Source organism: Perissodus microlepis, chromosome 11, assembly GCF_051167445.1.
Source record: "Perissodus microlepis isolate ML-2025 ecotype Zambia chromosome 11, ASM5116744v1, whole genome shotgun sequence".
Lineage (NCBI taxonomy): Eukaryota > Metazoa > Chordata > Actinopteri > Cichliformes > Cichlidae > Perissodus > Perissodus microlepis.
The window spans coordinates 1869520-1894136 of record NC_140471.1 but is presented as its reverse complement, the minus strand read 5'-3'; the positions used below and the strand labels follow the sequence as shown (position 1 = coordinate 1894136).

The following is a 24617-nucleotide window of genomic DNA, read 5'->3' as shown; positions in this document are numbered from 1 at the left end:
TATGTACCCGGCCTGTACCACTGCACTTGCTGTCTTTGGAACATCTGCCCCTCTTCCTTCTTTCACATAATGATATGATCCCAGTCGGTCGGTGAGCCCATCAAAATAATGTTCACCCTGCTTGCATGGATTCTCAGCAGGGCTAAAGATTTGGCTCCCACATGGACCGTAAGTTTGACACCCCTGGTTTAAAAGCAGTCTAGCAAACCTAAACAACAGCGTCTTCATTGTTGTATACTTTAATGTAATTTAATCCATTGCATATTTACAAGCCAGAACACATCACAAGTAGCAGTGACATTTCTACCCCCCCCCCCCCCCAATTCATTGTCAATACAGTATAAAGTAGGTTAGCATATTGCAATTTGAATATAAAACTTTAATGTAAAAAGTCGTGCCTTGTAGGTTTCTTTCTTTTTTTAACTTCTTCTAGGTGCATAAATAGTCTTGTTTGGGGAAAAAGTATTAGGTGTTTTGTTTTCCAAAGTTAAGACATTTTTCAGTAATGCAGTAATGTAGCTAGTTACTGTATTAGAGGTACAATTATAAAATTATTCACTTTACTAAAGTTCTTCAGTTATCTGTCCCCCGGGCAAAAAGCAAAAAAATGAACATGGAATGTGTCTTGTTCTTTCTGAAACTGACTGATTGAGTTGGTTTCAACTTTTCCTTTGTGTTGCTGATTAGTGTTCATACTTACTGTTCAACCACTACATTAAGATCTTATGTAAGCCCCTCATCGGATAGGGTTTTGTGTTGGTATGTTGGACTGTATCCTAGGAGTTGTATTGTTAACTGTTATGTGGCAATGCATTTCAGGTCATGCAAATGGAGTAATGCAAAAGTAATGTACCAAGTAGTGTAACAAACTACTTGTTACACTACTTGGAATAATTAAATAATGTACTGTATTACTTTTAAGGAGTATAATAGTAATGTGTAATACAATTTTTTTCCTGAGTAACACTAATAATAATGTTTATATCTTAATGTATGTGCTCTAATTACCCCAAATAAATATATAAATATATATTTACATTTTTGCTACATTGACAACATTCAAAATTTAGCAAATAATAATACAAATTTTCTTATTAATTCCATATGTTTTTTGGAAAATGACACAATACTTGTTATTCTGCCCTGGTCGACGAGTGAATTTTAAATCAAACCATCAGCAGTTGATTGAAATACAAACTTGCTTCTTTAAACCAAGGGGTTTAACAAACGGACTGAGTTAACCCGTTTAGGGATTACCACCATTTTCTCACAATTTTCAGATCCTCAAAAGTAACTGAACAATTGACTGACAGTTCCATAGCGACTGATATTTTCTTACTATTCCACAACAAATGTCAGGGTCCTGGGTCTGAGTGGCCCAGGGTCCCTGAGCAGTTATGGACTTGTCTTGTATTGTATGTATATTTGGTGTTGCTGTCCCTCTTCTCCCTGTTTGCGGATGTGTGTATGTGTTTCTGAGGGCACCTTCAGGCCTGGTGTGTGTGGCTCTGCTGGCGGGCTGGCCACACCCGAAGCTCCTGCCACACACCTGCTGCTGATCAGAGCTCGTCGGGGGAGCTACTTAGGAGAGTCTTGGAGCTCCTACCGACGCGGGATCATTGCGTGAGACTCCACGTTAGTCACCCAGTTTAGGTTTTGTCGTTAAGTGCATGCCTGCTATTGTTAAGTGTCCTGACAGCTGCCGCTATTGTTTCCTGCAGGAGGAGCGTGGGAGGCCTGAAGAGCAGCGAGCACCGGGAGTGCCGACACACGGGAGCAGAGAGCACAAGGAGGACACGACACGGGAGTCTGGGGAAAACACGGGGATTTATTGTTGTTTTGTACCATACACTGTAAATAAACGCAGTGTTCGCACACAGAGCACCGCGCCTGGGTCCTCCTTCCCTACACCCCCCACGGTCTGCCAGCCAGAACGTGACAGAATGATCCCGCCGAACATGGACCCAGGGGACTCATCGGAGAGGTTCAGGAGGGAGGTGACGGATAAAGTTAATAGACTCTGCGACCTATGGCTGGAGGCGCACGAGGAAAAATTTCGTCGCGCCGTGGAAAAGCGGCTGAAAGAGTTGCTGTCTTGCTTCCCTTGGGTATTGGATACGCTCTACCTGATCGTCGCGGACTTTCTAGTTAAAACGCTCCACCTCCACTCGCCTACTCAGGCTGCTCTTCAGCCCGACCAGCTGGTGGATCCACAGCCTGACACGCCGGCCCCGGCATCGTCAAAGAAGCGACGCTCACAACAGCCGGCTGTGGTGAGTCATAACGACAATTTTTCATTTTTTATTCCATCTGTTTGTTTACTTAGGAACTGTGAGACTGCCAAGCCAGTAATTCAGGCAGCCGCCCAGTCTATAGCTAAGCGGTCTGCAGTTCAATCATCTACCCCACCTACAGCAGCCTCCACTCCACTACCCACTCCAGCAGCTCTGAATGCTGCTGGGAGTAAAATGAACTCCATTAGTGTGTTAAAGTCTTTCCCTGTGACGGTGGAAATGGAAGGGGAAGAAAGAAAGAAGAGGGTAGAAAAGATTGAGGAGATAGAGAGTGTTGCTAAAGATTGTATCTCGCTGCCTTTACCCAAACTGACTGCCTGCACTGCACAGCCCCAGCCGCAGCATCCCGGGCCAGCCGTGCGCCCTGTGCAGCTGCAATTAGTACCGCCTCTGCCTGAGGCCTCCACACCACCCTCAGCCTCACTGTCTGCTGCTGCCACCCTACTGACTGCTTCTCTCTCTGCTCAACCGCTGTTGCTGTGCCACCATTCACTCCAACATCAGCACAGTCTGCAGTTCAGCCATCTGCTCCATCTACTGCAGCTCAGTTAGCCGCTGAAGCACCTGCAGCTCAGTTAGCCGCTGAAGCACCTGCAGCTCAGTTAGCCGCTCAAGCACCTGCAGCTCAGCCAGCCGCTCAAGCACCTGCAGCTCAGCCAGCCGCTCAAGCACCTGCTCAACTTCCTCAACAAATATCACTACAGTCAGTAGCTCTGTCTCTAGGAGGAGGAGCAGGAGCAGCGCCGCCGCCACCGGACGTGTGGCAAGCCGCTGGAGGGGCAGCGCCGGCGCCACTGGACCCGTGGAAAGCCACCGGAGCTGCAGCACCGCCGCCACTGGATCATTGGCAGGCCACCAGAACCGTTTCGCCACTGCTGCCAGACCCGTGGCCGCCCGCCAGAGCTGCTGCGTTTCCATCGAGGGGTTAGAGGTAGGCCTCCTGAACTGTTTTTCCGCCACTGCCTAAACCACAGCGGGTCCCGCTTGTTTTGCCGTCCTGCGGGTGACACTATAGCGAACAAGAATGCTGTAGGCCATTTTAGCTCCACTGTTTCAAGGAGTTTGAATGGCTCATGCTGGAAGGCCATCAGCATCATTCTTACATCTCATGGAGGGAGAGCCAGTTGCTTTTGATAGGGAGGCACCCTACTACCTCCATGAAGAACTGAGCAATGAGGGGACAACAAGTGAATCTAGTAGTTTCTGGGGACTGACACATGCTATCTTTTTTGGGCTGCTACCATTATTTTAGAGCTGAGGTGGACCTGCCCTCCTCCAACAGTTCTTGCTAAAATTGGAAAATGGGATGGGCTGTGAAGGTGAGGGAATCCACTTGTTTCCCACTGCAACATGAATATGTTTATAAATGAATATGTTGCTTTGGTAGATGGAGCTACTAACCAATAACTGAAGCAAGATCATGACTAGTAGATACGCTGTCTCAGGAGCCAGGCCCACAGCTGGAAGAGATGGAGAGGCATCCAATGGGCTCCCAAGGGTGACCTTGAAGAAACGATCAAATGGTGTTCTGCTAGTTGGGAGCCACTAAGATAACGGTCACCTCTTCCACTTGGAACCTCTGCAGGTGGGGGGTGAAGGAGAGTAACGGAGGGAAAGGCATAAAGGGAGGCCATCGCATCCATGCCTGATCGATTGATTATCTCTCCATATGGAGAGAAAGATGGGACGCTGAGTTATCTCCCTAGACACAAAAAGATCTGCCACAGCCATGCCAAAATATCCCTAGACCTCCACCAGCTGATCTGCTGTGAGGTTGGCCAGGCGTTGCGCAGTGCATTGCCTTCGGGGACCAGAACTGTGGGTACATCCACTCCCGTGCATTCTGAGCCAGCTTGCTGAGGACCTGATGGCCTTCTTTACCATGAGAATAAATATTGTTACTGCCAGAAACTCAACTGTTTTGGGATCCCAGGACAGCTTGGGGTCAAGATCAATGCCGAGACAGGCTCATAATCAAGGTTGGGCAGTGTTGACTCAAGGTTTCAGGGTCAATTTGAAGCCCACCTGGTGAGGTAAATCTCAAAGGCCCTAGAAGGCCCAGAAACCCACTCCCTGTTTCTGACAACTGTCAGAAAGTGGATACGCTGGGAGATCCCCTTGCCATCTCCCAGGGTATCTGGGGTCATTAGGGTCTCCTGGGGCATTCTCTTCTTTGGTGCTTTTCTACTTTAACTTAACTAAAGTTAAAATGTTGAGATCTGTGGAATGTGAGATATAGATTAAGATGGTTTGGTATACGAAATCCTATGAAGAAAACAATTTTCATACATTCAGAGACAAATTTTGTCAGAGTATTTGTGAGTCTCACTAACATGTGCTACATGTACCTCCACGTAAACTGTCAATTTTATGTGCGCATTAATTAGGAATATCTTGTATGGATACGTGGATGTAATTGTGCCTATTAAAGGCTGTAAAGCCTGAACTATGTAATATTTGCCCGAAAATTCCAATATTCTGATCATTTTAAATAACAAACAAAAATTAAAAATAATATATCATTTCGGGATTTTAATTTTCTTGAGTTTTGTTTGTTAAAACCAGCATTTTTGTGCAACGTATTGCTTAAAAAAGGGAGATTTTTCAGCAATGAGCAATAAAAGTAATTTATAACATTTGAAAATGTGTTAAGAGTTCATTTTGTGAGTAGTAGTATTAGTCTTTTCTGTTGTAGAATGAAAAGCTAAAAAACTTCTGTATCTTAAAATCATGAAATGTATTTTAACTGCTGGTAAAATTTGGCCCTGGCAGTTTTAGCCATACAGCAACTCGTGGTGGCTCATATGTTAGAAAAAGAGAAAAAAATACAACAAAAAAGTTATGTCTGTGAAGGTTCTCAGTCATCCAGGTCATCGTAGTCAAAGGAGCTTGCAAAGAAAAGCGTCTGGACTTCTTTAAGTTACTTGAAGACGTTTCACCTCTCATCCGAGAAGCTTCTTCAGTTCTAAGGTCAAATGGTGGAGAGTCCCAGATATAAACCTAGTGGGAGTATCCCCCCACAGAGGGACAAAAGGACCCCCTGATGATCCTCTAATCGCCTGAGCCAAGGTGTGAAAGCGGGTGTGGGTCCCAATCAGCCAGAGTTTCGGGTGTGTTCATTGTGAAACCTGGCCCCACCTTATCATGCGAATTCCTGAGGTCAGATGGCCCAGGATGTGAGTGGGCGTTAAGGCGTCTGGGAAGGGATCTCAAAACTGGATTATAGATGGCAGAGAGTTGGTGTCGTAAACCCCCGCCTCTGTTCAAAGATGGTCGCTCACAGTGGACATAGATGGCTTCTTTCACTCCTCTTTCAAACCATCTGTCCTCTCTGTCCAAAATGTGAACATTGGCATCCTCGAAAGAGTGTCCTTTATCCTTAAGATGCAGATGGACTGCTGAGTCTTGTCCTGTGGAGGTGGCTCTTCTGTGTTGTGCCATGCGCTTGTGAAGTGGCTAACTTCACTTCACAAGCGCATGGCACAACACAGAAGAGCCACCTCCACAGGACAAGACTCAGCAGTCCATCTGCATCTTAAGGATAAAGGACACTCTTTCGAGGATGCCAATGTTCACATTTTGGACAGAGAGGACAGATGGTTTGAAAGAGGAGTGAAAGAAGCCATCTATGTCCACTGTGAGCGACCATCTTTGAACAGAGGCGGGGGTTTACGACACCAACTCTCTGCCATCTATAATCCAGTTTTGAGATCCCTTCCCAGACGCCTTAACGCCCACTCACATCCTGGGCCATCTGACCTCAGGAATTCGCATGATAAGGTGGGGCCAGGTTTCACAATGAACACACCCGAAACTCTGGCTGATTGGGACCCACACCCGCTTTCACACCTTGGCTCAGGCGATTAGAGGATCATCAGGGGGTCCTTTTGTCCCTCTGTGGGGGGATACTCCCACTAGGTTTATATCTGGGACTCTCCACCATTTGACCTTAGAACTGAAGAAGCTTCTCGGATGAGAGGTGAAACGTCTTCAAGTAACTTAAAGAAGTCCAGACGCTTTTCTTTGCAAGCTCCTTTGACAACAAAAAAGTTATTATTTTTTATACTTATGTTGCTCCATTCCTGTTTTTCACCCTTTCTACTGAAAAAGGGGGAAAATAAATCTGTAAAATCTGTAACATTGTAATGTTTTTTTCTGTGTATTTTATGGTTTGGTTTTATTAGTTTGTTTTTGTATAATGCATCTTTTTATTTATGTGCTTTTATTTTGAAGGTTTCTCACTTTTTTGCTTGCTTAAGATTTTGCCTACTTTGTCAACTGATGGCTGTGGAGTTTTCACAAATAATTTTATACCTTTATTATACTATATACTAATTTTCTTTTATTTTTAATTCCTTTTTTTAAAAAAAAGAATTTTTATTGTAAATAAGCTAATTTTAATTAAAATAATTTAATTTTCTTTTGCTGGCCACACGTGCTGCTCTCTACCTGGTCAGAATGAGTTTTACCCTCCCCCAGGTCAGCATACTGTGTGAGTTAGAACAAGTCATATGGGAGGAACTTTGGCAGAAGATGCACAAATAATAAAACCATTGAACAAATGATTTGATTTTTTCGCCGAAGGGGCTAAGACTTGTGGAGGGGGACTCTGTTTACATCAATGATGCCTGGTGTCATGATGCTGTTGTGGCTTGCAAACACCGTTCACCTCTGCTGGAGCTTATGATCATCGAGTGCAGACCGTTCTACTTACCGAGGGAATTTTCAGCCATACTGTTTGTTGCTGTCTACATCCCTCCCTGCTCCAATAACAACAACAGGAGTGAGGCACTGAATGAACTGTATCAGCATGTCAGTGAGCAGCAGACGGCCCACTTAGATGCTTTTCTCGTCCTAGCGGGTGATTTCGATCATGCAGACCCAAAGACTGTGCTTCCCAAACGGCACAAACACATTAAATTTCCTACACAGGGAAACAACATTCTGGGCAATGTTTTCACCACCCAGAGAGGAGATTACAAAGCTCTCTCCCTCCCCCGCCTTGGTGAATCTGATCACATCACTGTTATGCTAATGCCAGTATACAGGCCCCTGGTCAAAGTCACCAAACCAGTTTGTAAACAGGTACGTGTGTAAGGTCCTCAGAGGTACTGCAAGATGGTTTTTCCACCACAGACGGGGAGATCTTTAAAGTGGCTGCCACACATTACAACACCACAGACCTGCAGGAATATACAGAAACTGTCATTGGCTACATCTCAGAGTGCATCGATGATGTCACAGAGACCAAGACTATTACTGTCTGGGCCAACCAGAAACCATGGCTCATATTTGAGGTCTACAGCCTCCTGAGGGTGAGACAGCTCATCCCCAGCTTTAGATGAGCCTAAGAACAGCAAAGGCAAACCTGTCCCTTGGCATCAGAGAGGAAAAATGGCAGTACTCCAGGAGGATTTCATAGAGCTTCAGCGACAGCAGACCACAGACTACAAGCCCACATTGCAGACTGCTGTCAGTTCCACCTCTCTACCAGATGAGCTAAACAAATTCATCGCTTGCTTTGAGGCACAGAACTGTCCCGGAATTTTGAGAAGACTAAGGAGATCATCAGGAGAACTCACACCCTGCACACCCCACTAACCATCAACGGTGCTGCTGTGGCGAGGGTAAGCAGCACTAAGTTCCTGAGTGTGCACATCTCAGAAGATCTCTCCTGGTCAAAAAACAGCATCTCTGGCCAGTAAAGCCCAACAGTGACTTCCTCTGCAAACTGAGGGGAGCAAAAGCCTTATGAGCAACTTCTACAGAGGCACTTCTTTTCCCTTCCTTCAGAACATCTATTACACCCGCCTCATCCGAAAAGCCCTCTGCATTATAGGTGACTCCACTCATCTGTCCAACAGCTTTTTCAGTTTGCTGCCATCAGGAAAGAGACTGAAGAGCCTATGGGCTAGACCCAGCAGACTGAGAGACAGTCACTCAAACACTTGGATTGTGTTGGACATTTTTGTTTTAATCTTTTTATGTTTTTGTGTTTGAATGTAAAATTGAGGGCAGTGGGAGCACTGCAATTTCGAATTCCTGTTTATGATCTGTATGGCGTTTGACAATAAAGCAGACTTTGACGTGACTTTGGTCATCTGGAGAGGCATAATAGGATATAATGCAAAACTACAAAGTGCAACCTATTTATTGCACTTGTTGCTATGCAGGCTCAAAAAGCATCACAGTAAAACTGGCACTACGTAAGCACTGGCAGTACACTTTTGGTGGAAACTGGGGGAAAAGGTACTTGACATATTTTTCAATACAGCTGAGTTTTGTCTGGTGCTCTAGGCCTTTATAGTAGCAACGTATTTGAGGCTAGATGCTTGCTTAAAAGTTCCAGTCTTGTCTCTCAACTGATTAAAATGAGAGGAGGGAGGAGATAGCTCAGTAGGTAGAGTGTTTGCCCCATGATCGAAAGGTCAGGGGGTCAAATCCACTGAACGGTTACCCTGAGGTACCCCTGAGCAAGGTATTGTCCCTACAGACTGCTCTCCGGGCACTGGTGGCTGCCCACTGCTTCACTGGGTGAATGGGTTAAATGCAGAGAGGAATTTCCCTACAGGGGATTAATAAAGTATACATTATTATTAAAAGAAGCTATTTATGAACTAAATACTACAGATATAAACAGTGAAAATGGTGACAGCACAAGTAGGATGGGATTGTGCAACGTGGAAATGAAAAGCAGCACTGGGAAATGTGTGCTAGTGGGTGTGGCTGTTGATGAAGTGGGTCATGCGGCTTAGTAAACTGTAAAAACAGGTACATGTGATTGAATGCCAGCATTCCAATTTTTTTAGTAAACTGCTCATAGTATTCCCATTTCCTGGGGGTTGTCACAACAAAACCTTTTGAAAGTTTTAGGGTATTGCAATAGAAAATATTCTGTAGTTTTTCTGGAGATCATTTGAGATGATGGTTAAAGTCTAGCTTGGATCCATGGTGACAGCAGAATTCCTCACGTTTCTTATCTCCTTGTCCCCATTGGGCCTAAGTGAATAAATGCAAAAAGACCAACCCTTATCTTACTGTATGGCATTAGGCACTGTCATCACAGTGTAAGTTTCCGCAAACTAGAAACAATCATTTTCTTACAAATGTGGGGAAGAAAGTTAGCGTACTTTGTTCCATTTATTTTAAAATTGATTGATGTGTTTGTATTTGTCTTTGTCATGAGACTACTCTTTGTGACATGTGTTTGTTGTAATAAACTATCACAATTTGAATTAAAAAACAAAAAACATCAAATGAATTTCTTACCTTTTCAAGTTGTGCGTTCTGTTTGGACTTGTAGAGGAACTCTCCCATGGCCACAAAGACAGAGAGAACAAGTCCGGCTGCCAGGATGATGAAGATCCCACCGATGTTCTGTACCCCAAGGGCACTGGCCTCCTTACTTTCCTCCTCTGGACAACCATTTCCTCTCCACCACTTCTCCTTCATCATGTGTAGCTTCCCTTCCTCTTGAAGCTGCAGAATGGCAATAGTGATCTTATCTCTGTACGGAGAGCCTAAAGGACCAAAATGCATAAGGTCAGTAGCAGCTGACGCAACTAACTAAATCCCATAGACCACCACTGTTACTTTCACTGACCTTTTGACCCCTTTATGACAGAAAGCTCTCTCCCTCCCTTCCTGTCCAAGGTTTTCCCACACCTGATTGCCACAGCATTCAGGCTGTTTCATATATTGCTCCAGCACCAAACACTCCTTGGCATTTGGCCAGTGGGCTGAGAAGTGTTTGGCTTTTAGTGCTGGGTGTGTGTGTGTGTGGGGGGGGGGAGGTTGTTGCTGATATTGGTAGAAAAAGTGGCAAACTTGAGTGATCTGCCATTTTGGAATAGTGTTGCATTTGTGGAAGCTTGATCAGGGTTCTCTGCCATTTTTGTTTATGCACAATTTTCTCATGTTTTGTGGTCAGCCAGCTTAGCCAGTTTTGGTCACCTTAGAAATTAATGTTTCTAGTAAGAGTGGTGGTTATTATTGTCTTGGCCTTGCAGACCCTGATGTTTGTTTGCTTCCTTAATCCTTCTAATTTTGAACGGTGTAGTTTATTTGTAAATAGTTAACTGTAAAATAAATTCCTTTGATTCATGGCTACATTTGTTTGCAGGCTCAGTCTATGGTTTGCACATTATCACTTCAGAAATTCTGTATTTGAATGATGTGATCTCTTTCCAACCTCTGAAAAGCATCTGAGCCAACCCAGTATCACGGCAAAACTTAGACATACTGGTCCACAGTGTCCATTTCCCCCTTTAGCTCTCCAAAGTGTGAAAAGGGCACGAGTGCAGAAGTTGCATTTCCAGCAGGTGGAAAAAATATATTTAAAACTAGAAAGTCAGTAAGGAACAAAAAGCATTTGAAGTACATTCCAGGGTCCTTAATCGCCGGAAACGATTAAGCTATGCGGCCAATATGTGTATACATGTAAATGTGTTAGTGTTTAAATGCTTTATTGTGATTATTTCCATGTTGGCTTGAAGAAAAAATCTCTTTCTCTGCTGTAACTGCAGCTTACTGCAACTTCTGCATGTCATGACACCAACTGCGCAGTCTGTGCAGATAACCTGATATCATGGCTCATATCAGGTTGTCTGCACAGACTGCACAGTTGGTGTCACCTGCATCTGCAGACAGAGAACTTGAAGGTCAAGCTGAATATGTGCTGTGCAAGTCAAGTACCTGGGCCATGTGGTGTCTTTGCAGATGGGGTGGCCATAGATATAAACCAGAACTGCCAGAGAATGCCAAGGAACTGAAATTATTCCTATATGTTGCCAACTACTATGGACTATTTGTTCCTGGGTTTTCTTACATTGCCTCCATGTTCAAGTCCTTAGTTGCAAAACTGACTCATTAAGTCAAGAGGCAAAAAAGGACCCAAATCCCATTGGATTTAGGCCTGCGACATAGCTTTTCAGATGCTCACATCACTGTGCTGACCTGTGCACATTTTAACAAAACTTGTTACAGTAACAAATCATGATGGACTGGGAGCTGTCCTGTGACAGGACAGTGGGAAGGTACGATTCAGCTACTGCTGTTGCTAGTCAGTCTCTGCAAAGCAGAAAGGAGTGTGCAGAACTACAGTTTCATTAGAACTTTTAGTCATCAAATGGGCTGTGAAAAATTTAGGGGGTACTTATTGGTCTAGAACTGCATATTAAAGTATGATGTAAATACTCTCAGTGATCTTAAAACAGTTCATTTTGAGGGCAAGTTCTGACCTGAGGCGCATGTATAAACCGCATCAGGCAAATACAGATACTGTGTAAATGGGACTGTAGCCTTTGGTCCCACATTTGTCCTTGCTGAGGAGCTTAAGTGCACAGTGTGTCAAGTAGCACCTGCCTCTCAAGACAGTATCGCAGGCCATAACAGTGTCTCCTTGGGAAGGTAAAACTAACTAATCTTGCAGACAGACTGGCTGATCCAAGAATTTCACTTCTTTTGGGACAGGTGATGGCAAACAAGGACGAGAGAGAGAAAACATCCTTGTCAAAACTGATAAACAATGAGACATACTGATCAAAAGACGCTTCACTTTTGTATAGAGGTTATACAAGTGAAATCACCACAAGGGGACCTGTGTGAAATCAGCTGTTGCTGCTACAGCAACTGCTCGCTCTTCATTATAATGATCACCACCGAGGGTTGGAGCGGACCCAGACCTGATCAGAAGGAGGTGCTAGGAACAGGGTAATTTCAAGGTGCTTTACACTGTAAGGTAAAGACCCTACAACAATACACAGGAAAAACCCCAACAATCAGATGATCGACCACATGAGCAACCATATGTCAACAGTATGAAGAAAAACCCTCTATTTTAACAGTAAGAAACCTCAGGCAGAACCAGGCCTAAGGTAGCAGTGACCGGTCCAAGGTAAAGAGAAGGAGGCAAGTCAAAAGACACACTGGGATAGAGCTAGAGTTGAATAATAACCAATGATTAAATGCAGAGTGGTGAGTAAACTGTTACGCAATAAACATATATTCTTAGTGCTTATTTTCTAATTATATTGCTTTATGTAGTTTAATAATAAAGGCCTCTATAAAGCAAGGCCAGCTGTGAGAGAGAACTAGGTCAGAGGGTGATAGGTCGCCTTAGCAACAGAGGCTTAAGTTAGTGGAAGTTTAGTGCAGAGCTGCAGAGGCATCTTAATAAATACAGGAAACCAGACAGAAAAAGCGGAACTAGTAACACAGCTGTTTTTATCAAAACTATGTGTGACGTGTAAAGGACCAAAATAACACCTATATGAGACACATTTTTGGTTTCTAATGCTAGAGATTTTGCAACTGGCTTTGGGCTGTGCAGATCTCTCTCTCTTCCAGAAGATGATTAAATAAAAAATTATAAATATTTTGACTAACTGAGTCGTGTTCTCTCTATTCAGTAAAAGAATGAAAAAGAATCAGATTTAATAAAACACAGTGATTGAAAAAGGTGAGTAAAGAAGAAACACTCATCATGGGAAGCCCCCACCAACCTCAGCCTACTGCAGCCTAAATAAGGAAGGATTTAAGGTCACCTGATCCAGCCGTAACTATACGCTTTATCCAAAAGGAAAGTTTTGAGCCTAATACTAAAAGTAGAGTATCTGTCTCCCAAATCCAAACTGGGAGATGGTTCTGCAGAAGAGGGGTCTGAAAACTGAAGACTCCCATTCTGCAATTAAATGCGCTACAATAGGAAGTAATCAGCGGTCTGGGAGTGAAGTGCACTATTAGGGTGATATGGTACCAGTAAGATGAAGCCTGAATATTCAAGACTTTGCATGTGAGGAGAAAGATTTTTAAATTTAATTCTAGTTTTAATAAGGAGCCATCGAATAGAAGGTATTATGGGAGAAATATTGTTGATACTTTCTGTTTATTGTTTTTCTTTTAACATTATACAGTGGGGGTAGAGGGTAACAACAAAACGGAACATTAAAAAGAAAAATAATAACATTTAAAAATAAATAAATAAATAAAACAGGTGAAAAAACCTGAGTTGGGTCACCATGTTTCTACAATTTGATCATTTCTCATTATCAATGTGATGCTCTTTATCCTGTCAAATTTATGTACTCAGTCCATTTCTCCCACTTGCGATGGTATTGACCTGAGTCCTTATTTTGTAAGTCATGTCCAAGTCCATGATTTATATTTCGTCCATAATATTGATCCATTCATCCTGCGATTCATCCCTAACCCTAACCCTGCAATAGTGCGTTTATCTTGTACCATTTTCTTGCGATTTCCTTTTTACAGGCAGCAAGCATAATTTTCAATATGTATCTGTCTTCTTTCATCACATTTCCCATAGTGACACCAAAGTATAATAATGTACAAGACTTAGATACAGCTTAACCCAGAATTTTACCTATAATTAAATGAACATCTTCCCAAAATTTTGCGATCTTGGGACAGAACCAGAACACATGGGAATGATTCACATTTACCTCTCCACAGCCCCTCCAACACAGTTGTGATAATGAAGTGTGTTTGTTCCTAATTCTGGGTGTTATAAAAAATCGAATTACATTTTTCCAGCAGTGCAGTCTGCAGGCACGTGATGATGTTGTTGACTGCTGTGTTTTCCAGATTTGTGACCATCCCTCATCAGATAGGTTCCCTCCCAACTCTCTCTGCCACTTCAGTTTTACATATGTTGTTGTACACCCTCTTGCCTCCATTATATGCTTGTAAATTATAGAGATTATTCTACATTTTTTTGCATTGTAGGCTCCAGTTATGGTTTTGATTATTGAATTTTTATCCAGATTTACACTATGTTTTACTTCTTTATTAAAAAAGTCCCTAATCTGCAAATATCTATAGTGATCTTGATTACTTAGATCATATTTTTGTTTAATCTCCTGGTAGTTCATAAAACTCCCATCTTTAATTAGTGTACATTTCGCTGTTAATCCAGTAGGAATCCACTGTTTAAATCTTTGGTTCATAGAACTGGGTGTAAAACCATTATCATAAGCTATCCATCAAAGCAGTCCGAGCTCTTTTTCCAGTTTGTATTTTCGTACCATAAACCATATTTTTAGCATAAACTGAGTGACTAAATTCAACTGTTTAATTACTCTCATTGCTTCTTCTCTGTCTCCTATAAGGCTTTGAATTTCTCTTCCTTGTACTGATTTTTCTAAATTCTTCCATTTGGCTTCATAATCATTGTCACACCAACAAATGATGTACCTGATGTGTGCAGCATGAAAGTATGCCTCAAGATTTGGGAGTGCCAAACCCCCCTTATCCTTTCTTATCTGTAGTGTTTCAAATTTGATTCTCGGTCTATGACCATTCCATATAAACTTGGATATAATTTTGTCCCATAATCTGAATTGTTTTTCAGGTATGTCAATGGGTAGTGACTGAAAGAGGTAGAGAAGTCAGGGTAGGACACAATGGAAGGGTAGCCCACCTATCCAAATCACTCTTAACTTCCTTATCTAAGTTAACATAATTAAGTTTATATAAATCCTCAGCGTTTGATAAGGGAACCCCAAGATATTTCATTTTTCTTGCTCCCCAAGTCAAATTATATTTTTGTTGTATGGTTTTGGATGGAAGATAGTTAAATGTTAAAATCTGAGTTTTGTTCAAGTTAAGCTTGTATCCTGAATAAAAGCCAAATATTTCGAGTTGCTTAATTAGTATGGGAATGCATGTGTCAGGATCCTCTAAAAAACAGATCACATCATCTGCAAAAAGTCCAATGATATGTTCCTCTTCCCCCACCTCTATTCCTTTAAGATTTCTGAATGAAGATTGCAAACAAGGTAGGAGAAAGGCAGCAGCCCTGACTAGTAGACCGCTCTAATTTTATGCTCTCAGTTAAACTACCATTTATTCTTATCCTTGCAGTCGGGTTTTGATAAAGTGTTTTTACATCTTATAGCTTTATCATTAAATCCAAATTTCTCAAGTACCTGATATAGAAAATTCCAATTTACGCTATCAAAAGCCTTTTTTGCGTTGAGACTTATAAAGGCTGCACATTTTCCAACCCAAGATAATATAAGTTCTCCTTCCGGTTACAAGACGAACTGCCAACTCTTTGAGCCACGATCGCCCCGTATGAAGGGGGCATTTCACCATGTTCGAGTGTATAATTGAATGATTTTTCAAGTAGTGGTATAAGTTCTTTAAAAGTTTTATATTACTCGGATGGTAAACCGTCGGTGCCGTGAGATTTGTTTGATTTTAATTTATTTATTGCTTTATCTATCTCTGTTTCTGTGATAGGAGAGGTCAGATGGTCATTATGATTTTTCCCAATTGAGGGTAAATCCAGTTTCTCAAGAAAAGCTTTTATTTGGTCGATGTCGGCGGAGAGAGGCTGATTGTATAAGTTTCTATGGTAGTTCACAAACTGAGTTCCAATCTCTTTAGGGTCATAAATTATTTGATTCGTTTCTATATCCTTTATCTTGTTGTCCGATCTGTTTGCTGTTTTTTTCTGTTGTTTTGCCAACAATTTGTTTGCCCTTGGTCCCACTTCATATTAGGATTGATTTAAAAATCTATTCTTCTTTTCTATTTCTGTGGTTTGTATTTTATCTATTTTATCCCTAATATCTTTCATTTTTGGAAGCAATGAAGGGTCTTGTGTGGTCTTGTGTTGTTGTTCAGTTAAAAAAAGGTTCTCCTTCTCTTTTTTGTATACCTCCTCTCTGTTTTTTTTAATCGCGGCAGTCTTAGCAACCAAATTTCCCCTTATAACTGCTTTAAGAGCATCCCATAAAATGACTGGGGTCACCTCTCCATTATCATTCTCATTTTGATAGGTAATAAAGTCCTTCTTTAGTTCCTCCACATAAGACATTATTTAATATTCCCACATTTAGCCTCCATAACGTATTTTTCTCCTGTACTTTCAAATTAACTATAAGGTAGATTGCACAGTGGTCACATACTTCTGCGTGTTGAATTTCACACTGTTTTATCCTACTTAAATCATTATTATTCATGAAGAAGTAATCGATTCTAGCAAACCTGTTGTGGGGGGGAGAATAGTGTGTATAGTCTTTTTTACAGGGGTGAAACTCCCTCCATATATCAACTATCCCGTATTCTTTAAATATTCTCTTGACCATTCTCATAACCTGGTTGGTAGGTTTATTCTTATTAGTTGTATCTAGATTATTGTTCATCACAATATTAAAATCACCCCCACATATTAGTATTCTATCCGTTTCTAAAATAATGGTATCGAATAATGTTTTAAATAATTGTTTTGCACTATTAGGTGGGGCATACACATTAACTAATGTGACCATTTCGTTTTCCAGTTTTCCTCTCACAATAATAAATCTCCCTTCTTTATCACAATTTTTTTTAATATATTAAAATTTCACTGAAACGGAGATATATAATATAATCACACCTCTTCTACATCCATGATGATATAAACTGTAAAATGAGTTAGCATATCCGAACCTCTTAAGTTTCTCACTTTCCAGACTAGACAGATGCGTTTCTTGTAGAAAAATAAACTGTGACTTATCTTTCTTTAATTTGGTCATTACCTTCTGACGCTTCACAGGATTATTTAGACCATTAACATCAGTATTTTAACATTATGATCAAATCATTTCTAATGAGTTTAAGCAGCAGTCCAGCTCTAAACATAAAAAACAAAAAACAACAGTTGAACACTAAACACTGTGACTTCAAAAAAGGTATAGTCCCTGTCGGTGGGAGGAGGGATTTGTGCCTCACTACATTGGGGGCCCTCCCTAGCTGTGAGAATAAACCCACAAAAACTAGAATTGTCCAACATTTGGTGGTTGCAACAAAACACTCCCTCTTATCGGTTGTACTGATCTATAAACTTAAGTCGTGAGTCATTGTAACTCAGTTGACCCAGATTAGTGTATTAAGCTAATACTCTACAAAAGTAAATCATATATGTGGACGTCACATTTTGGGTTGTCTAGGCCAAAATACTAAATTTTGCTCTACAAGGGCCTGATATCCACGAACGAGGACGTTATACTGCCACTGTTTTATCAGAATTTCTCATTTTTCTCAGAAACAAAAATCGGGTAAAAAAAATAATCTGGTAATTCTTCGTTTTTACATTCATCAGGTCTCAATATGTCCAAATATCAAAGAGAAATTAAAAATGCATGCTGTGGAAGAGTTCGGGTCTTAGGAGGTTAAGGAAGAAAATAATATTGTTCACCCAGTTCACCCAGCAACGTAGCCTGTTTCCTTTCATCCGTTGCAGTTCTGTTGGTCTGTGTCTCGTCTGAATTCTGACAGCCTCTCCCTCGCACGTTGAGCTGCGCTATCTAAAGTGGCGACGGTACGTTTCCATGGTAGCACTGCGTTCAGTTGCTCCTCTGCAGCCGCTACGAGGTTTGCTTTTGTTGTCACTTTCACCCTGAATCCACGTCGATTCAGGTCTCGTGCTGCCTCCTCTGCTGTGCTGTAAATCACCAGACCGGTATCCCAATACACCCGCATCTTTCTATAGGGTGTCTGGTACTGGATCCCCTTCTCTGTCAGAGCTGCTTCAATGGGCTCATATGCCTTACGCTTCTCCATGACATCTATTGCATAGTCGTTATCGAAGCAAAGTCTTTTGCCATTAATCTCAATCTTCTGTTGCTACGCTTTCCTTAAGACCAGTTCTTTAACATGAAACTCCAAAAAGTTAACAATTTTTGATCTCGGGGAAGAGACAGCAGGCGACTTTGGTATCAATGCTCTGTGTGCCCACTGGATACGGAGCTCGAGTCCCTCTGGCAAGGTCAGGTGGCATTTAAACAGCTCGTTAACAAATTCCATGACAGATCTTCCTTCTTTTCCCTCCAGCACCCCGTAAATCCTCATATTATTTCTTCTTGAGCGGCTGTCAATATCAATAACTTTGTCCCGCATCTGCGAGTTTTCTTTCACCACCGCCAGTAGCGTTTCTTTCATCTCCAAGCAGGCCAACTCCATGTCAGCTATTCGAGTTTGTGCTCCTGCTATGTTGGTTGTTTGGCTCTGGAGTTCCTGCATAACTTCACCTTTAAACTCTGAAAGGTCTTCTTTCAAAACTTTCTTGACATCATTTTTAAATTCGTCCAGATCGCATCTCATTCCTTGTTTAAAATCTTTTGGCTCTGTACGGAGCATTGTTAGAGCTTGCAGCAGAGCATTTTGATCAGAGCTAGCTTCAGCTAGCATAGTTTCTCCGCTGTCGTCTTTTTCCTCTTGTCCGGTGGACTTCTGGGATTTGTTGTGTATCAGTCGTTTTTTTATTCATCATCTGACTCCTTAGCTTTCTCCCTCCGACCATACTTTGATTGAAACGGTATCAGTGTTATATACATTAGTAGGAGGTAGTTTGTCCAAATCGACTTGAGGAGCTCGTTATTATACGTCCATCTTGTTGTAGCACCACACCGGAAGTCAAATATTGTCTCTTTCTAGTCTCTGTCAGTACTTTCAAAGTAGCATTTTAGATCAAGTGAACCCTTATCAGAATGTTTTTAGAACAACCTACAAATAATAAATGCATCATTTAGTTTTTCATTATCACTATGAAACAGGGTGTCTCTAAATTGAAAAATATTGTGCAAATGCAAGAAAGCGGTACGGCAAATTTGTGTAATATGCACACTGAAAGACAGACATACCCAGACATACCCTCCTCACACTATTACAGTAAGCATCTATTTACACACCATGTTTCTAAGAATTTTGGGGGCAAGTAAAAACCTCAATTTTATCTGAGTTTAGAAGCAGCAAATTGGTCTTCAAGACCTTTATGCTTTTAAGACATTCCTCTAGTTTAACTAATTGGTGTGGCTTCATGGATAGATAAGGCTGGGTATTAGGCTTTAATTTAAGGGCTTCAACAAAAGTGTTGCATCAGCAGTTTTGATTGAATTAAAAATCCTGCTCCTCACATACAAGGTTTACTTGCTCATAGGGGCTCATATGATTGATGGGTTTTTCTCTGTATGTATTATTGTAGGGTCGACCTTACAATATACAGCACCTTGAGGCGACTGTTGTTGTGGTTTGGCGCTGTATAAATAAAATTGAATTGAACTGTTTAAGAATTAAAACCAACTTTATACACAGTCTCCTATTTTCAAAACTGAATAATTGACTAACAAATAGTTTCCTGGTCAGATAAGGCCTATTCCTACGACCTTCCATCAAACATTAAACATATAAAAGATCCCAAGTGTTAAACTTGCATTTTGTACCTGCTGCTCAATTTGAGATTCAAAGAGCTGTTGAAGGAGGTGAAGGATGTAATGATTGCTCTGAAAAAACACGCTGAATGTATAGATAACAAAACATTCACAGTTTATACTTTAATAATCAGGTACATTCTTAAAAACAATAAATACACTGGTCAGGTCAGAAAAAGGCCTGAAAGACCGCAGAAGACAACTGCAGGATTCTTTCATTGGTTAAGAAATGTCTAGGGATGAGAATCGAGAACCAGTTCTTTACAATACCCAGTTCCTGGCAAATTCCTTGGAATTTTCAGTCTGCTACAATCCTTATACTTAAAATTATGCAAATTTGTTTAATTAATTTCATTTCAAATTTTAGACCACTTGTGTCACTGTGTACCCTTTCTGCTTTCTAGTTCTAAAGCTCTTCCTCATTTAATATTAGTAACCATTTTGTGCATTCAATTTGCTTTGATTAAATTTGATTGTGCAGGGTTACTGTTATTAATTATTAATATTTATATCAAGGATTACCATTTCATTGTCCTTATGCACTCAACTATGCGAAACATATAAACCTACAACAGATCTGTGAGTCGCTCATTGTACTTGTATTGCAGCATTAAAAGCCTTTGCTGTGATTAATCTATGCTAATGTTTTCACTGTGAACACTTTCACTGCCATCATAAGTTAATCTCCCCAATGTGAGGCTTGAAATCCTCCTGCATGTAAATACAGTAATGCCTTCACCCTGCAAACACAATGTTTACACACCTATAATTATTAGAAAAACTAAAACATGCATAATTACAGATATTTAGAAAGAGCTCTCCCTCTACTACAGAGGGACAACATGCTGTTGATCGGAAGCTTGGTGGTTCAATCCCAGGCTCCTCCAGTCTGCATGCCAAATATCCTCAGGCAAGATACTCACCCCGTTGCTCTCCGATGCATCCACCGGAGTGTGAATGTGTATGAATGTTACTTAGTAAGCACTTAACAACGTGCTTGTGTGAATGAATTAGTTGTATAAAAAGTGCTCAGATAGAGTAGAAAAGCGCTCCATTCCAGTCCGTATTAGATTAAAAGTATCAGTTCACTACCTTCTATCGTGTAGAGGTACTATGATTATTATTTAGAAGTTACACTAAAGTCTAATGTATTGAAATCAAAACACCCTGAGCAGTGACAATGATAACTGTGCTCCCTTGATGAAGCATAGCATTCCTCTGCCTTCAGCCATGTGGCTGCAGTCACAAGACCATGTTCATACTATTCTGGGTGACGTGGGTGACTAAGACTATGTCCACACTAGCCCAGATACATTTGAAAACGGCGTTTTCGTCTGAAAATGCCCCGCATCCACACTAGCGTTTTCAGACTTTTTCACAGAGTTGTGCGTCCACATTGAAACGGCCGAAAACGCTTACGCTCCAGTACTGCGCACGTGTGAACAGTGTAGGGACTAACGCGTTATTAAGTAACGCATTACAGTAACGACGTTATTATTGCGGTAACGAGCACGGTAACTAGTTATTATGCCAAAATCAGGAACGCGTTACTCGTTACTGGGATTTAGATAGGGTCGTTATTCATTACATCGTGTGTTTCGTTCGACTTACCTCGGAAATTGGAACACTGACCTGGGAATGATGTCACACTCAGTAAAAGGCGTTCTGGTTAGCCTCGTCAGAGAAGTCGGGATTCCAATATGGCAATGCCCTCGAAAATGGTTGTTTTGCTAGCCCTCTACAAAAAGAAATTACTACTAAACTACTAAACACATACTAAACCATAGCTGGACTCGGTGGGTCGATTTTTTGTTTTTATGGGCCGATGTTTTTTTTCCTTTTTTTTCCATAACGGTATAAACAGTGAAAGGTGGTGGATTGGCCAGATGCTGGCAGATGTGTAAAAATAACTCAGTTGTTTGGTGGTGGCTATGGCGGAGCTTCCACAGATTCAGTAACATTAGCAAGGGGTGGAGGCCAGCAGGTGGATGAGGGAAAGGGAGGCAGGAGGAGAGACCCGAGGCGGCCGCCGGTCCGAGTGTGAACTGAACTTCAGGTAAGAAGTTATGACCTGCAGTCTATCTGGGTCAGATATAAACCAAGTTTAGGTGGAGTTTATTTTTGTTGTGCTGAGTTTTTACAGTCAGTTACAATAATTTAGTTATTATTAAGTTTATATACTGCAGGGGGGGCAAAAATATTACGCGTTTGGGACGCAGTTTGTCTCGTACTTCAGCTAGAATGGACACAAAGAGACACAAAAGACACAAAGCTGGAGTTATTCTGCGTCTTTACGCTGTCAGCTGCCTCTTCTTCTCTCATTCTCTCTCCCTCTCTCTCCTGTTGCTACTTCAATCATTAAACTGATCAATGATCAGCTGATCGGCTTTTCTTACTTGCTTGTTTATCTCCCACGTCATGATTTGGCGCTATATAAATAAAATTGAATTGAACTGACCACTTGGAGGTTAGTCTGTCGTCTGGTTTCCAACTCCAGACCAACAGGCAAGCGCAGTGGACCAACCAAGAACTGGAATTGGTTCTTGGGTATACAGCCTCTACCAAACAATCCAACGAGAACTCGCAATCAAGTATATTTCCTATTTTGTGGGGTGGCTGTGGCTCAGGTAGAGCAGATCAGCTACTGATTGGAAGGTTGGTGGTTCAATCCTTTGCTTCCTCAGTCTGCATGCCAAATATCCTTGGGCAAGATAATAACCCCAAATTGCCTTCCGATGCGTTCATCGGAGTGTGAATGTGTGTGAATGTTTATTAGTTGCACTTGTGTTTAGAAGTGCTTGTTTGAGTAGGTGTGAATGGGTCAATGAGGCATGTTGTATATAGCACTTTGAGTACTCCGGGAGAGTAGAAAAGCGCTGTATAAGAATCAGCCCATTATTTTATTGTGTTAGCCTTTTTGACAATGTGCACTGTGTTAAGTTCTACTTCCTGTTTCATTAGTCAGACTTAGTTCAGTTATATTCTTCCCTGTTTCTAGTCATCTTTATCCAGTGTGTTTAAGCTCTCAGTTTCTTTCCCATGTCTCTGCCAAAAGGAGGCAGGGCCTTGTGGAGCAGTACCCAGTGGTGAGTGAGTTTGACTTTTTCCCTCCAAATCACCACAAGCTGAAAACTGCTGTTCAGCAAACCAAAAGCCCAGCAAAATCTAAGACTGTTTATTATTTGCACTGGGCTATCAGAAGACTGGTTATTACTGACTTCCATCCATACGAACTGTTCCAGCATCTGAGACTCTCTCCCCGGAATTTGACTTTGAACCTGACCATTTCTCTCCTCCTGTCATTATCTCAAACCTGTGTCTCAGCCTGTTCCTACTCGCAGGACGGCTAGGACCCTGACTTCCCCTGCACCCTTCCAGTTTCCCCGGTGAGGGTGGCTAGGGCCCAGCTGGTCCCTGTCCCTGCCCTGGTTCCTTGAGCGGCTAGGGCTTTGCCTGCACCCAGGGCGAGGGCAGCTGAGACCCAGTCCACTCCTGCTCCATATCTGTTCCTTGGGTGGGGATGACTGGTATCCAGCTTGCTCCTGCACCTGTCCCTGTGCCTAGCGTGATGGTGGCCAGGACCTAACCCGTCCCTGCACCCATATCTGCTCCTCAGGTGGGGACGGCAGGGGTTTAGCGAGTTTCTTCACCTGTACCAGTTCCTAGGGACAGACATGAGCTCTAGCTGCACCATTCAGACCTTGCTGCTAGCCCTGCTTTGCCTCAACCAGAGGTTTCCCGCACGGGCTGGCCTTGCTCTATCTGCAAAGCTGCGCCACCGGTGACCTCCCAAGCCGCCATTCGCTGTCGCATCACCTCTGCCGGTCCACAGTGAAGTGCCGCTGGCTTAGCTTGAAACTGCTTCATCCTCAGAGCCTGCAGCTCAGTTTGTGTCAACCAACAGTGACCCACTTCAACAGACATCATCACTCAAGGGTGAGCGAAAAACATTTTTTCCTCTATACCCACCCCGAGTTTAAGTTTACGTGCAGTTTTCTCCAGCTTTGAGGATCTAAGGGCTGTTCTGAGTACTGCCGAACTGTCTGAAACTAAAACTTTTTTTAAACCTGCATTTGAGTGTTTTGATTTGGAGTAAGGAGGTAAGGAAGTAAAATGAATTTATATGGCACTTTTAAAGACAGGAATCTGTTACAAAGTGCTTTACAGGGAACATAAAAACAAAAGCCAGTTATCCATTCCTGAGGTGGCCCATGGTACAAATGTATCCTTTGCTTCTGAGCCAGTTAATAACAATGACGTATAACACTGACAGTACAATCGCCTCTCTGTGAAAGCTATAGCTTGATTTTATAATTTATGTGAGGTTACTGTTGCAAGATCCCTGCCATCTGTAACTGTAAAAGAGCCTAGCAAGAAGTTTTCGTCTTACTGTATTTGTAGCAAATTATGAAAATCTGCCAGAGGTGGAAAGTGACGAATTACATTTACTTGCGTTACTGTAATTGAGTAGTTTTTTTGTGTATTTGTACTTTTTAAAGTCATTTTTCAAGTCTGTAATTTTACTTTTACTTAAGTATATTTTTTAAAAAGTATTGTAGTTCGCTACGTTTTCAATCACACCCGTTACTGAGTAAATTAAAAAAAACAAAAAACATTGCGCTTCGGAAATACTGCAGGGAATGATGGGTAGTAGAACAAATTGGCGCTAAGGTCACGTTAAAGATGGAGTCTGACATCGGTGTTACGGATCCAGTGAAAAAAGAAGCCCCGTCGAATTCTGCTGACCCTGAACTCGAGGAAACGGATGTGAACCCCTGGCCGTATTTAAGGGACCATTTCGGCTTCAAGTGCAAGAAAGGCAACAGCTTTATTATGCAGTGTAAGCTGTGTTTGCCCAGAGAGACCGAGTTAGCAGCTTTTAGAAATTCCAAATCAAACCTGCGCAAGCATGTAGAGGTAAGTTAAATACAACTCGTACCGTTATGGTAGCAAAAAGTACACGTTGTTGTCCACGCAACTTACATTTTTTTTACTGGGTTGGTAAATTGCCAAAAGAAAATGTGTTTACCTACGTTTTTCCTGTTTGTTAATAATAATAATTTATTTAAAAAAATAGTTAAATTAAAGACAGAAGCGGCTACTTTCTTAC

The 24617-nt window shown here is 41.8% G+C and overlaps 1 protein-coding gene across 3 annotated transcripts in view; it reads right to left on the bottom strand.

The window, feature by feature from the left end:
- Positions 1 to 24617, bottom strand: part of grik2 (glutamate receptor, ionotropic, kainate 2) — a 346843-nt gene that overhangs the window by 18145 nt on the left and 304081 nt on the right. For 2 of the 3 annotated variants that reach the window (XM_084942889.1, XM_084942890.1), the window contains exons 16-17: positions 9564 to 9814; positions 9266 to 9293 (exon numbers count right to left, since the gene is read on the bottom strand). In XM_084942889.1, the coding sequence (XP_084799015.1) occupies positions 9266 to 9293; positions 9564 to 9814 (279 nt within the window). The remainder of the gene's footprint in view (positions 1 to 9265; positions 9294 to 9563; positions 9815 to 24617) is intronic. The other variant, XM_084942892.1, reaches the window with a different exon arrangement.